Below are 14249 nucleotides of genomic sequence, written 5' to 3'. Positions count from 1 at the left end.
ACTCCTTCACACGTATTGAAGGTGCAGATTGAGGTGCAGAGCGAAGCATTTGGCCACTGAGCTGGTTCCATCAGAAGGAGCATCAGCGTCAGAGCCTCTCGAAGATGATCGATAAATTGCAAAGTCGCAATGACCTACCACAGCACAAACCTCGACCATCTGGACTTTTGATGCTTATGTTTGGCTTTGTCGCGAAGCTGAAACTTTAAAAGGGGACACCAAACCCCTGCGCAGCCAAGATACAGCCGATTTTCAGCAGCTGTCCGTGGTCGGGGTCTCGGCGGTGGGTTGCGCAGAAGCACGATACGGGTCTGGCTGCCAAAATACTCTTACCAACATGATGTGATAGATTAGATGAAAATAGTATTTCTTTTAAGACCTCGCCACTTGCTCCCATATTCACCCGTCATTGACGCGCTTCGGTTTTGTGCAGTTTCCAGGTCGCATCTTGACTTGCACCTGCCGCTTGAGATCTTGCTGTTCGGTGGCTAACACTTTGTTGAACACGAAACTTTTTGACCGACTGTTTCTGAGACTCTTACACACACCACTACACACCCAATGTCTCGCAAATCAACTATGCAGCGAGTCGAGGTTGACGTTCTCGTATGCGGCATGGGCCCCGTAAGTTCTTGCGGTTCAAAAGTTGTGGTCAACACTTCGCTGACAATATTTCAGACAGGTCTAGGTGCCGCAAAACGTCTCAATCAAATTGTGAGATAGAACAACTACCGGTTCAAGCGTGCCACTAACATGGTATCAGAATGGCCCTTCGTGGCTCATTGTCGATTGTGCAGATAAGCCAGGCGGTCGGTGGTCTACAATGTTACGTGCTCAGCATTAACTAACACTCTACAGGTCTTGCTGGGACAGACACTACCCCAGAAGGATTTCTGTACGATGTGGGAGGGTAAGTTCAATTGTCGCACTCAAATCGACGCTCTGACCAGGCTCTAGGCATGTCATATTCTCCCACTACAAGTACTTCGACGACTGCATAGACGAGGCCTTGCCCAAGGAAGATGACTGGTACACCCACCAGCGAATTTCCTACGTACGGTACAAAGGACAATGGGTACCATATCCGTTCCAGAACAACATTTCCATGTGTCCCAAGGACGATCAGGTCATATTCGTCGAGGGTCTGATTGATGCAGCTCTAGAAGCAAGAGTGAGCAATACCAAGCCCAAGAACTTTGATGAGTGGATCGTCCGGCAGATGGGTGTCGGTATCGCTGATGCGTTCATGCGTCCCTATAACTACAAGGTATGGGCCGTGCCTACGACAGACATGCAGTGTCAATGGCTTGGAGAGCGTGTCGCTGCACCGAATGTCAAGCTGGTGACAAGCAATGTGATCCAAGGCAAGACAGCTGGCAATTGGGGACCCAATGCTACCTTCCGTTTCCCAGCTCGAGATGGCACGGGCGGTATCTGGACCGCCGTTGCTGACACCATACCTGAAGAAAAGAAGCGATTTGGTAAGAAAGGCTCTATCAAGGCCGTTAACGCCGACCGAAAGGAAGTACTCATGGAGGACGGTACGCTAATCGCCTACAAGCGCTTCGTAAACACCATGAACGTGGATCAACTTGCTGACAGAATGGGCGACGAAAAACTGGCCGGCTTGTGCGAGCAACTCTACTACAGCAGCACCCATGTCATCGGTGTTGGCGTTCGAGGAGCGAGACCAGAGCGTATTGGCGATATGTGCTGGCTCTACTTTCCCGAAGACAACTGCCCGTTCTACAGAGCTACTATCTTCTCGAATTACTCACCTTACAACCAGCCGCAGAAGGACGTGAAACTTCCTACTCTGTACAAGGCTAACAGTTACGGAAAGGGTGGTTCGGAGCCCAAGGAGGGCCCGTACTGGTCCATCATGCTTGAAGTTTCCCAATCGTCCAAGAAGCCTGTCGACGAAGAGAATCTGCTTCGGGACTGCGTTCAAGGGTTGATCAATACTGAGATGCTCAGACCTGAAGATGAGATTGTATCGACATACGTCCGCAAATTTGAGCATGGATATCCAACTCCGTCACTAGAACGAGACGGTGCATTGAAGCAGATCTTACCATACTTGCAGGAGAAGGGTATCTACAGCAGAGGCCGATTTGGTAGCTGGAAATATGAGGTCGGTAACCAAGATCACTCTTTCATGTTGGGCGTGGAAGCTGTTGATTCAATTGTCAATGGCTCGGTCGAATTGACCCTCAACTACCCAGACTTCGTCAATGGTCGACTCAATACCGAACGACGACTTGTTGATGGCGCTCAGGCCTTTGCCCAAGAGACAGCTGGAAAGAAAAACGTCGCAGTTGGCCGCCGGATGACTGGTGGAAAGGCCGACCTAGGTGGACGAGTCGAGACAACGACACCCATCGCTCACATACCAGCTGCCACGATACTTCCCAATGGTAGCTCCAAATAGACGTCGAACTTCATGGTGTCTTGGTAATGGTCGTGAGAAGCAAGAGTTGCATGAGAAAATGTTGTGTTATCCAAGGGAAGTCTACACGTCCATTGTCTGATAATACTAGCCAGATGTGTAATGGTTGTGGTTGTGCATAGAGCATTGATAGAGCGACGGTTTTAGCGGTTCGATACCCGTCCTACATTGAGCGATTCTTAAAGCTTGGCCTCTTTTGAATTTCTGTTTCCAACTTCATGCACAGCAGAGCTGACCCTCAAGGTCAATTGCAATTCTCTCATAGGCATCTATGTGGAGAACATACCTACTAATCAGACACGAATCCTGTTCGTGATGGACTCGAAGCAGATTCGGAGGCCTGCTTGCCCAAGCAGGTTTAGTCTCACATAGACTTTACAGCATGGAAAGTTAGGTTACCGAGGTGCACATCATAGTACTCGAAGAGATAGAGGTGTCCTCAAAAGAAGCAGATCAACTGTTCGAATACCCTCTCCTATACGCGAAATACGCGGTGCCAAGCCGCCATGACTATCACAGTCCACCATCTACAAGTCTCACAGAGCGAACGTATAGTTTGGCTATGCGAAGAACTCGGCCTCGACTATAATCTGCAACTATACAAGCGCAGCCCCATCTTCTCACCACCTGAGATTAAAGCTCTCAATCCTCTGGGAGCGGCGCCAATCCTCGATGATGACAGCTTTGGCACACCGATCCGGCTCTCAGAAAGTGCTGCCATAGTTGAGTGGATCGTCCAAAAACACGGGAACGGCAAATTGTTCCTCGATAAATCCCACAAGGACTATGCAGACTTTCTATACTGGTGGCATGCATCCAACGGCACAATTCAGCCTGCGGTGAGCCGGGTCCTGGCAGTTAGTAGTGCAGCGAGGGGAGATCCGAACAATCCAACTCTTTCCAACTACGTGAACCGGTTGAAGATACTGTTCGATCATGTTAACGAGCGGCTGTTGAAGGTACCTCACCTGGCTGGTGAGGAGTTTACCGCTGCGGATATCATGACTGTCTTTAGCTTTACCACGATGAGGGTGTTCTACCCAGTTCCGTTGGAGGGCTATGACGGGATATTGCGGTGGTTGCAGAGGTGCACCGATAGGGCAGCTTATAAGAGAGCGCTTGAGAAGTCAGATCCAGAAATGAAGCCACAAATTCGAGCAGAGGCACCAGAATTGTTTCCACCTATTAAAGCTATGAGAGGTTGACTGAAGCCGTGGTGAAGGTCGGCTGGTCGTGTTGTGCGGCGACAAATTGAGCTGTATCAACGATGTTCGAATCGCGTTACTTAAGCTAAGTCATTCATTCCTAATAAGTTCGCGTGTAGTTAGATAATAGCTCAATCGTTCCTCACTCTGACAATTTACTCGGGCGTCCTCCACAGTCATTCAAGTTAGACATCGATCATACATCCTCGATACGAGAACGACTGAGGTATTATTTGAGGAAGGTTTTCCACCAGCAACATAATAGATTGACACTTGATATCATCGTGTCTAGCTACCCATGGGGAAAACGAGCTCACATTGTCGCCTGAGGCCCCAAATTTCAGTTCAAGGGTTCTGACATTCTTTTCTTGGGCTTTGATACCTCAGGCGACAGGTACTCGTGGTGCAGAAACTTCCGATACTGGCCTGAGGCATCAGCTCTTCGAGCAAACAGGTTGTTGGCATATTCTCTTAATGTTCTAATGCCTCAGACCAGTGTAGTAATTTGTTGCGCCGTCTGATGCTCTGCTGGTATACCAATACAACAGCTTCTAGGAGTGGAACGGTGTTGTACAGCTACAACAGAGCAAAAGCTAGGAAGCACTTGACCAACTTCGAGTTCTCTTCAACAAGAAACTTTCTTCTCCGCTATCTGGACCCTGGCGTGCCTGGCTCTTGATTTCTTGCTTTGGTAGAAGGCGCTAAAGCTGCAGGAACTGCCATCGGCATTCTGTCATTCCCGATGATGCCACTCGGTCATTGGCTGTTGCGCCGTGTAGTGGGCTGTCAACATTTTAAAATTCAAGCGCATTAAGTGAGTAGCGATGAGTGTTTGATATACAGCACTCACCGCCTTCGTGCTTCTCTTCCTGAAAAGAAGTTGTACTTTTATTCTTATCTTTCCGAGAAAACTCTTCAGAAAGTTGTGATCCTATTACCAGCAAATTTCTATCCAGTATGGCTTCCACACGACCACAAAATATCGGAATCAAAGCCGTAGAAATCTACTTTCCTCAGCAATGTGTCGAACAATCTGAACTTGAGAAGTTCGATGGCGTTGCTGCTGGCAAATATACAATTGGCCTCGGCCAGACTCGAATGAGCTTCTGCGACGATCGAGAAGACATCTACTCCATCGCCCTCACCACGTTGTCCTCTCTCTTCAAGAAGTACTCAATTGACCCAGCCAACATTGGAAGATTGGAGGTTGGCACTGAGACCATGTTGGACAAGAGCAAGTCAGTGAAGAGTGTGCTCATGCAACTGTTCGAATCATCGGGGAATTATAGCACTGAAGGGATTGATACCGTCAACGCCTGCTACGGCGGCACCAATGCAGTCTTCAACTCCATCAACTGGGTCGAGTCTTCAGCTTGGGATGGCAGAGATGCAGTCGTAGTAGCAGGTGATATCGCTCTTTACAAGAAAGGCAATGCTAGACCAACTGGAGGCGCTGGCTGCGTTGCCATGTTGATTGGTCCTGATGCGCCGTTGGTTTTTGAGCCCGGTCTACGAGGAACATACATAAGACACGCATACGATTTCTACAAGCCTGATCTGACGAGCGAGTATCCCTATGTGGATGGTCAATTGTCCCTTCAGTGCTACACAGAGGCGGTCGATAAGACCTATGCTGCTCTGAATGAGAGGGAAAAGAAGATGAAGGCACAATTGAATGGTCACGCGAACGGGAACGGTGTCAAGGAAGGCGATGAGCAGAAGACCCCAATGGATCGATTCGACTACATGGCTTTCCATGCACCTACTTGCAAGCTCGTCAGCAAATCCTATGCTCGCTTGCTTTACAATGACTACCTCAACGATCCGGAGAACCCAGTCTTCAAAGACGTTCCATCAGAACTTCGGAACTTGGAGTACCAGGCCTCTCTTACAGACAAAACTGTCGAGAAGACATTCATGGCTATGACCAAGAAGAGATTCGCTCAGCGTGTGCAACCTGCTATTCAAGTCGCTACCATGTGCGGCAACATGTATTGCGGGTCAGTCTGGGGTGGTCTTGTCGGCCTACTCAGCTACATTGAACCTTCGGCCCTCCAGGGTTCACGCGTGGGCCTCTTGAGCTATGGCAGTGGTCTTGCAAGCAGTATGCTGTCGATGAAGGTCGTTGGTGATGTCTCGGAAATGCGCCAGAAGCTGAACCTACAAGAGCGTCTAGAGCAGAGAAAGGTGGTTCCTCCAGAGACATATGATGATATGTGTTTACTGAGAGAGAAGGCACATCTCCAGAAGGACTTCAAGCCCGCCGGAAGCATCGAAGACTTGCTGCCAGGCACATACTACCTGACATTCGTGGACTCCATGTTTCGACGTGAATATGCGGTCAAGGGAGAAGAGAAGCAGTGAGCGAGCATGGTTCTGGGGCTCCTTAGCATGTACCAGGGTGTTTGCATGGACTATGGGTTGTTTGAAAAAGGGCAGAAGGATACCTCACAACTTCGGCATATGCTGAAAGCGTGTCAGTCTCCAGGGAAGGGGTTCTGAGTACCTTTATGATGGCCGGTGTGAAGCGGTAAGGAAAGCTGGACGGTAAATAGATGGTCATCTCATCGAGTGCATGATTGGCATGGCGTTCGGAGCATGTTTACGTGGTGTATATACGTCTCGCACGTTAGGTGCAGAAGGAATAGGATTCTATTCATGCTAAGCTCTCGTGTCCTTTCTGCCTGAATAAAAATCACAAGTACGTAATAGACACGTTGCCTATTTCCAAAATTGTGTAGATTATAGACTATAATGCACTCGCTGGAGTGCTTGATTAGATTCTAATACTTAGACAAACACCTAGAAATGCCCAGCCAAATCAACACACTGACCACCCGTCTGTCGTCGCCAGGACTGAACAGTTTCTTTTCTTTTAACCTTCTCCCGCTATGCTATGCTATGCTCTCATCGAAATCAAAGTCTTCGTTCACATACTCATATCTTCATGAATCATCCACGTCGTGATCTTCGCCCACCCTCCCTCTTATGCCAAGGATCGCTCGGCCACACCCAACCCCTCGCAGTCTTTGCATCTCTCTTCTCACCGACTTGCGGCTCAGGCATCCACTTATCCCTACCGTCGGACTTTCGCTCTTCCTCATCTCTGACATCTCCGTCCTCATCGTCAGAAAGGCCGAGAGCGTCGTTCTTCAGCTCCTCGTTTGCGGGCAGGACTCTCTGTCTTGTCATGGCGCCTTGAGCCCCGACGTCCATGAAACTGCTCCATTCACCTGGTAGAGCGACCTTCTTGGCTAGCATGAGGAGGAAGTAGAGTGCTAGGCCGGCGGTCATGGAGATGTCTTCAGTGTAGTTTCCGTTCGCGTCGATGCCGTACTTGGCGCTTTCCTTGGTGGCGATACTGTCTGCGACCTCGAGGTAGCCGAAGTATGGGTTACCGTACTTGTCGGAACCGGCTCGGACGCAGACTAGCTCGATCTCGGTGATGATGAAGCCGTATCTGCAGGAGTGGTCGCGCATGCATTTCTGTAGTTGTGAGAGTGTCTTGAGATAGCGGACTCTTTGGGCTGGTGATTCGTGGCGCATTGATGTGTTGAAGGTGTCGAAGGATTTTGCAAGGCCGATGACGCGTCCGCGTGGGGTGCCGTGCAGTGTGAATTGGTTCTCATTAGGGTAATTTGCAAGGAATGTCGGTTGGGCTTGAGCTGGTGTTGCTGAGCTGGTGGTCTGTTGAACTGGCTGCTGGGGTGCGATGTAAAGGTAAGGTGCATTGGCGCCCAGAGATACTTGAGCTGCTGCATTGACTCTTGGGAAGTAGATCTTGGAAACCAAGTTGGCTAGGTCAGCTTCCGAGGAAGGATTTGCAGCACTTGTCGACTGATTTGCAAGGCTCGGAAAGGTGCTGTTATCATGTTGGAAGTGAAGGAGAGTCATTAGATCTGGGATCGAGTTCATCGTATCGAGCGAGAAAGTGCTCCAAGGACGAATATTACGAACGTCCCACCAGAAGTAAGAGGACAAGCCTCGACCAGTAGAGTAAGTTAGATTGCGCACAAGGTTTATCGGCTGAGTTGACTGAGTTAGGTATGTTATTAAACTAGTCGAGCCAGCCACGACAGGACCACCCTGCATGGTAAACGTTGATGGTTCGTGCACGAGAGGAGCTGCAGGCATCAACGAAGGCTGTAAAGATGGTGGAGGACTCGTCGAGCTTGGGCGTGATATGACATCAAGATCAATTGGAATGTCCCATGTCCCTTCTATGTTAATGGTAGGAGGCTCAAGAAAGGAGAATTGCTCCGAAGGAAGATATGACTGTGCATACACTGGAGGCGATGGTGCTTGTTGAGCTTGAGTCATGTATACCGGCATCTGACGGTATGTGGGATAACCATATCGGTTTAATGTAGTCTCATCGAGCGTCACACTAGACGAAGATGGTACTCGCGAATGACTACGAGTAGTATTCGTGATGAAAGGTGCGACTGAGCTAGCCCTGGACTGTGAGGGCATAGACACTGGTGACATCAAGCTGATGCTGTCGTGTACTGGCTCCGTAGCACTCCTATAGATTGGTGGTCTGACATTGTTGTATGTCGAGACGTTGCTGACATTAGAGATCGAGCGCTTGTGACTTTTGACATGCTGACCAGCAGATGGCTGTAAACTATTGTCTTGCGTTCGAATCTTGGGAAGTAATGTTGGGCCAAAAGCACGTCGTTCTGGTGTGCTAGACTCTGGAGATGGGTTCGTAAAATAGGATGATGCTGAAACATTTCTCATCTGACTTGACCGCTGACCAGCAGCATAGTCAACCTCTGGAGGTGTCAACGGTCTAAAAGTGTATGGTGCTAACGGCATTTTTGCTTTTAGTATTAGGAAGACCAGCTTCGATTTGATTGGGGATAGATGCCACGTAAAGACAGTAACAAAGGAAAGCTGGGAATATCAGACCTGGACAGATCGGAAGAACGAAAGGCTCAGAAAGCACGAAATGGCAGCATCATGGAGTATTAATGTTGCGAGGTGGATGAGGAGCAACGTGGGCCAACAATATCCAGACCAACACTTGACGTGTATCTGAAACGAGAGCAGAATCATGGAGAGAGCCACGCAAACAGCAAGAAGCTGGCCATGATCGAAACCCACACAGAATAGCGTGGTCAGTCCTACCCGAGGACGATTCGGCACGCGCTCGAGGTAGGGACGATCAATTTGCGCGACGGTGTTCGACGCGCAGCCAAGCGTCTCTGAACGTATTTTCTGCATAAAGCGCGTCGCCAACAATGAAATTCGATGTCTCTCACCATCAGCAGACTGCAACTGCATGGAGGCTGTGTGATCTGACGCAATTTCAATTGTTCCATCCTCAGACACACGAGCGCTTGTATGATGAATTCTGAAAACGGCTGACCATGAATAGCATGTCGAGCGGCTGCTGTTGCAGAACGTTTCCCCAGCTTGGGCGCGTGCGCTTCGTTGGACGAGCTCTGGCGCGAACGGGAAGTGAGAGCCTCGATAAGCGGCTGGAGCTGGCGGAAAGCGCGACTAACATGCGAAATGTTGTGCAAAGTCGATCTTTGAGATATTGATTGGAGAAATTGTTCATCGCTAAAAAGTTAGCCAATGGAAATACTGAACACGCTCTCGCGCTACGGGCACGCTAGAAAACGCCCAAGACATGGCACGATCACGCTAAAGATACGAAGTCACGAGACCAAAAGCATATCACGAACTGACCGAAGATTCACCCAACCGAGCGCGCCAGAGAGGACGACTTGTTCTCGGCGAACAGCCGATTTCCAGCCACCTATTTTCTAGAATCTGCTTCTCGTGCAGAAGTAGTGTGGATGGATCGACTACGTTTCAGATTGATCTGGTCACCATGAAACTGCAGGTGCCTGTGGTCATTGAATACAGACCGCTTCTGAAGTCCTACCCGAGAGCAGACACTAGAAGTCATGCATACAGTGCGACCGCGACATTACCTCGAACTTCTGCAGGTTAGCTCCGGCTCATCTGCACGACGTGGACCATTGTCGACCAAGAGGTAGAAGATTTAAGTGTGATTGAGATTATTAATGCATGGATATTTTCCCCTGATGCTGGAACGTATGTTTATTTCAGACCAACAGACGGTTTCAAACGACAACTAGCCTGTAGGCTTCGACAACTGCATCTGTTCAAGCAGTGAGCTTCAAGAAGCCAAAATCCTGAATCGGTATCTCCAGAATTCGAGGCAGATGTACGGTTCGACATAGGTAAGCATACGAAAATTTCGTCGCTATGTGTCGTACAGCCCGCCGTAAAATTTTGTCGAAAACGTCTCTCGACACTCTACTAGTAGTTGCCCATGTCGTGAAACGCTCAAGCGTTAAACGTGAAGATTGTCGGCGTGTACCCGTGATGCCTCTCAAACTGAGGTCTGAGTATATCACTGACTCAGAAACTTCCTCCTTCGAAGACGAGACAGTACAGCCTTCACCGAAGCGCAGGCGCATATCCAACGATGATGTGGAACACACCGAGGACATAGCTACCGGTGGTTATACAGCCCCATCGAGGATCAAATCAGTGCAAGTGCCTAAGAATACTGAAGAGTTGCTAGGGGCCAATGAGACCGCTGACCAAGGATTGTCTACTGGTCTATCTGTGAAGACAACAACCACCGACTTCAATGCCGTAAATGTTGCGCCGTGGCTCGTACACTCCCTAAAGACGATGCAGATACATCACCCGACAGAGATTCAAAGATCTTGTATACCTGAGATCTTGAAAGGAAGAGACTGCATCGGAGGTTCAAGAACGGGTACGGGCAAGACAGTGGCATTTGCGGTACCGATACTGCAGAAGTGGTCTCAAGATCCGCATGGCATATACGCCGTCGTACTTACGCCGACAAGGGAGCTTGCCCTTCAGATATACGAGCAATTTACTGCGCTCGGAGCTCCCCAAGCACTCAAGACTGTACTAGTGACTGGTGGCACGGACATGCAAGCACAAGCCCAGGCACTAAGAAGAAGGCCGCATGTGGTCATAGCCACACCTGGCCGACTTGCAGACCATATAGAGACATCGGGTGAAGAAACAGTCCGCGGCCTAAGAAGAGTGAAAGTTGTCGTATTTGATGAGGCTGATCGACTGCTTTCAGCGTCAGCAGGCATGCTACCAGATATTGGTACTTGCCTATCTAGTTTGCCTCCATCTAGTGAACGGCTGACATTACTCTTCACGGCTACAGTTACTCCTGAGGTGCGGGCACTGAAGGACCAACCTCGACCGAAAGATCGACCGCCACTCTTCGTATCTGAGATCAGAGACCAAACAGATACCCCAAGCGCTAATGGAACAGCTCTCGTCCCAAGTAAGCTGAAGCAGACCTACCTGCAAGTCCCACCACAACACAAGGATGCATTCGTCTACATCCTCCTTTTACACCTCCTCACGGCAGACAGCCAAAAGTCAACCTCAACACCAAACCAAGTCATCATTTTCACCAATCGCACCCAGACAGCAGATATGCTTCACCGTACGTTACACAAACTTCTCGCGATTACCTACCAGTCCGCTGATCCATCCCACGCGTTAATCAATCACCTCAAACCAACAACCGTGACATCCCTAAGCTCAGCACTTCCGCAATCTCAACGCACTTCCAACCTCGCGTCTTTCCGCGCAAGTACAGCGCGAGCTTTGATATCTACAGATCTCTCCTCCAGAGGTCTCGACATACCAACATGCACGCACGTCATCAACTTCGACGTCCCTCGCGATCCTGTTGATTATGTTCATCGCGTTGGAAGAACGGCACGTGCTGGCCGCTCTGGTACTTCGGTCACTTTCGTCAGTCCTCGAGACGTGGAGCTAGTTTTGGCTGTTGAGGATTACCTCGGAGAAAAGATGAGTGAGTGGAAGAGCGAAGGCGAGGAGGTGGTTAATGTTGAGACGAGGGTTGTGAGGGGTCGGACTCTGAAGGATGTGGGTGAATGTAGGATGGAGGCGTTACGAGAGATTGAGAGTGGCAAGGATGTGAAGGGGTATAGAGGCAAGATAAGGAAAAAGAGGTAGTAGGTGGGTTGTCTGTGTAACAAACAGTGTTTATACTTCTCAACTTGGTATCAGTGGTATATGTTATACCAAGTGCTAGGCGAGCTAGTCTGCTTCCCACCCCTATATTTCGTTCTGTGGAGAAGGCATATGTGCTGTGTTTTCCAGGGAGTTGACCTGAGCAGGATCGAATTTGTCGAAAGCGAATATACAAGTGGAAGAAACGAGCTGTCACAAAGACAAGTTTGTAGCATACTTATACTGCTTCTGGTAGAGGTTCCTCTACGCATAAGCTGGCACCGAACATGGTACAGACAGAGTGCTCTGATCAAGTGCAAGAGCTGAAGGTGATATCGCAAACACCATTCTGGGAGGTCTTGTATGATTGTCTGGCATATCGGACCCTACCGCTAAATTTGCGATACACCTTAAATCGCAGCCAAGATGGATGATGCAACGAGAGGTCAACAACCTGAAAAGCAGAAGATATTGATATCTACCAGCAGTGAGTCACCCGAGGCATGTTTTCAGGCAGAGCAATCTGCTAAACTCCCGGCAGGACGACATACAACAGAAGCATATCTCAATCGACTCACAAATCAGATCGTTGATAGTGGCCACTCGATGTGAGACGTTGATCAAAATGCGAGCCATGTGCTCTCAGCGTCCTTAGAGCTGTTCCCGGAACAGCTTTCAGCATAGCAGCTTGCACGTGGAGCTTCGTACTTCTGCATGTAGTATGCGAAGCGGCTTCTTTGGGCGATCTTGCAGTTAGCAGAACGTCCATGATGTTCTATGTCTCACAGAGCTGTGCGGAATTAGCGCGGACGTGTGCAACGTCCCAGCAAGGCTTCATGGCCCAACAAACGACTCCACGCGAGATTGTGAAACGCTTCCCAGATGCCATAGAAAGCGGGAATGTAAGCCATCGGATCCATCTGACTCTTTCTCGCCGGCCATAACCGAGCATACTTGAAGAATTGCGCCTGAGGGTCGTCATAGCAATGACGAACAGAGTCGTCTCTTGACATCGTTTCATTGAGCGCGAGTAGTGGTCGGTCTGGCAGCTTCCTCATTGAATTGAGTTGGTCGTCTTTTTCCCGATCGAGGCGTGGTGAGGTGTTTTGCAACCTTATCACGACCGTATCACACGACGACTCATCTGCCAAGCTCACCGAGCAGTAGACTGCGGTCAGTAGAGCCAGATACGATGATTGGTTCCTCTGAAGGCGAGAAACGCACATCGTTGACTGTGCCTTTGTGACCCGGCAATTTGTATAACAGCTTAGCAGTCCTAGTCTCCCATACCACAACTGTTCTGTCACCAGAACCAGCACAGATTTTGTCACCACGAGGGCTCCAACTAGCTCTCAGTAAATTCTTCTCAAATCCAGCAGGTGCACCGTCATATGTTCGGATAGATCTATCTGCAGGAGCGAAAGGTCTAATGTCCCATGTCTTGACAGTGGAATCCATCGAATTGGAAAGTAAGCTTTGCCCGTCCGGAGAGACTTCGAGTGAGGTGACAATATCGTTATGGCCATTCATTGTGTAGGAGACCTGCATTTTTCTCGCATCCCAGACTTGAATTTTGTTATCCACCCCTCCAGAGTAAAGCTCATTTCCAGCTTCGGCGAGAGCAACCGCTGTTACTGGGTAGGTTGTTTCCAGATAGTCGACCGCGCTCTTCTGTCGTGGATCCCATATGCCTATAGTACCATCATCGCTGCCGCTTATCAATAGTTCTTGACCTCGCCTGGCCAGATCGATGCAGTTCACAACGTCTTCGTGACCTTGATGTTTGCGTATTCGCAGGCCTGTTTCAAGGTCCCAGCTTGCTATTGTCATATCCGCAGAAGCAGAGAATATGAAATTAGAATCGCGCGACCATTGTAGATCCAGCACGGCTCCTTTGTGACCAGTCATCATACCATAATTTTCACACTGACCGTATGTGTTCCACAGCATTATTGACCTGTCCATTGAGCCTGACGCTATGTGTGCTCCTGAGGGGTCGAATCGTGTCGTAAAAACTTCTCCGGAATGTCCAGTCAGTTCCATGATTGGGGCTTGCAATCCGCTCGTTCTCGTAACCTATATATTCGTTAGTCAATCTCCTTCAACACTTTAGCTCGTGTCCCATGAACATAGAACAGCGATATTACTGACTGACTGAATGAGACTGCCAGATTGATTGCCGACACCACGTCCGACAACGAGTGCAGAGTCATGGCGCAAATCATTGCTAGATTTCTGTCTCTTCACCAATGCCTGATTTCCTGAGAAAGAGTCAGACGCCTGGCGCTTGATCGACGATGCCATCTTGCGACACGGAAGAACACGACCTAGAGAATGAGGTGTGTTGTCAGTTTGGCAAAGGACAACAGAAAAATGAAGTTGACTATCAGATCGTGTCTGTCGAATTCAGCATGCGATCCGAACGGAAATTCGTAAGATTGAGTCATGTACTTGGAATGCGAGATTTACTCGAGTCATGCGACGATCGGTTTAGGCGCATGGTAGCCTTGTCGCCCTCGTTTCCTCCCTAACTATTTTTATGAGCACTTCCAGGCAGTGTTCTCTTTAAT

The 14249-nt window shown here is 49.3% G+C and overlaps 6 protein-coding genes across 6 annotated transcripts; 4 read left to right on the top strand and 2 right to left on the bottom strand.

Moving 5' to 3' along the window:
• Positions 1-561: 561 nt before the first annotated feature.
• LTR64_003928 (uncharacterized protein) lies at positions 562-2431 on the top strand (the record flags this gene model as incomplete). The annotated part of the gene is made up of 5 exons (XM_064898278.1): positions 562-624; positions 679-714; positions 764-809; positions 859-910; positions 958-2431. 5 exons carry the CDS (start codon positions 562-564, stop codon positions 2429-2431), a joined length of 1671 nt encoding a protein of 556 aa, XP_064754235.1.
• A 524-nt stretch (positions 2432-2955) lies between these two features.
• LTR64_003927 (uncharacterized protein) lies at positions 2956-3654 on the top strand (the record flags this gene model as incomplete). Its single annotated transcript, XM_064898277.1, has 1 exon — positions 2956-3654. The coding sequence occupies one exon, from the start codon at positions 2956-2958 to the stop codon at positions 3652-3654; it is 699 nt and encodes a 232-aa protein (XP_064754234.1).
• Positions 3655-4611: 957 nt separating this feature from the next.
• ERG13 (3-hydroxy-3-methylglutaryl coenzyme A synthase) lies at positions 4612-6018 on the top strand (the record flags this gene model as incomplete). Its single annotated transcript, XM_064898276.1, has 1 exon — positions 4612-6018. One exon carries the CDS (start codon positions 4612-4614, stop codon positions 6016-6018), a length of 1407 nt encoding a protein of 468 aa, XP_064754233.1.
• Positions 6019-6606: 588 nt separating this feature from the next.
• Positions 6607-8475, bottom strand: LTR64_003925 (uncharacterized protein; the record flags this gene model as incomplete). Its single annotated transcript, XM_064898275.1, has 1 exon — positions 6607-8475. The coding sequence occupies one exon, from the start codon at positions 8473-8475 to the stop codon at positions 6607-6609; it is 1869 nt and encodes a 622-aa protein (XP_064754232.1).
• A 1545-nt stretch (positions 8476-10020) lies between these two features.
• Positions 10021-11682, top strand: DBP8 (putative RNA helicase; the record flags this gene model as incomplete). The annotated part of the gene is made up of 1 exon (XM_064898274.1): positions 10021-11682. One exon carries the CDS (start codon positions 10021-10023, stop codon positions 11680-11682), a length of 1662 nt encoding a protein of 553 aa, XP_064754231.1.
• A 1137-nt stretch (positions 11683-12819) lies between these two features.
• LTR64_003923 (uncharacterized protein) lies at positions 12820-13983 on the bottom strand (the record flags this gene model as incomplete). Its single annotated transcript, XM_064898273.1, has 2 exons — positions 12820-13755; positions 13831-13983. 2 exons carry the CDS (start codon positions 13981-13983, stop codon positions 12820-12822), a joined length of 1089 nt encoding a protein of 362 aa, XP_064754230.1.
• Between the last annotated feature and the right edge of the window lie 266 nt (positions 13984-14249).

This window comes from Lithohypha guttulata (genome assembly GCF_036872675.1).
Source record: "Lithohypha guttulata strain CCFEE 5908 chromosome Unknown scaffold_3, whole genome shotgun sequence".
Lineage (NCBI taxonomy): Eukaryota > Fungi > Ascomycota > Eurotiomycetes > Chaetothyriales > Trichomeriaceae > Lithohypha > Lithohypha guttulata.
Note: the sequence above shows the minus strand (reverse complement) of the source record. Positions and strands in the feature narration are given on the sequence as shown.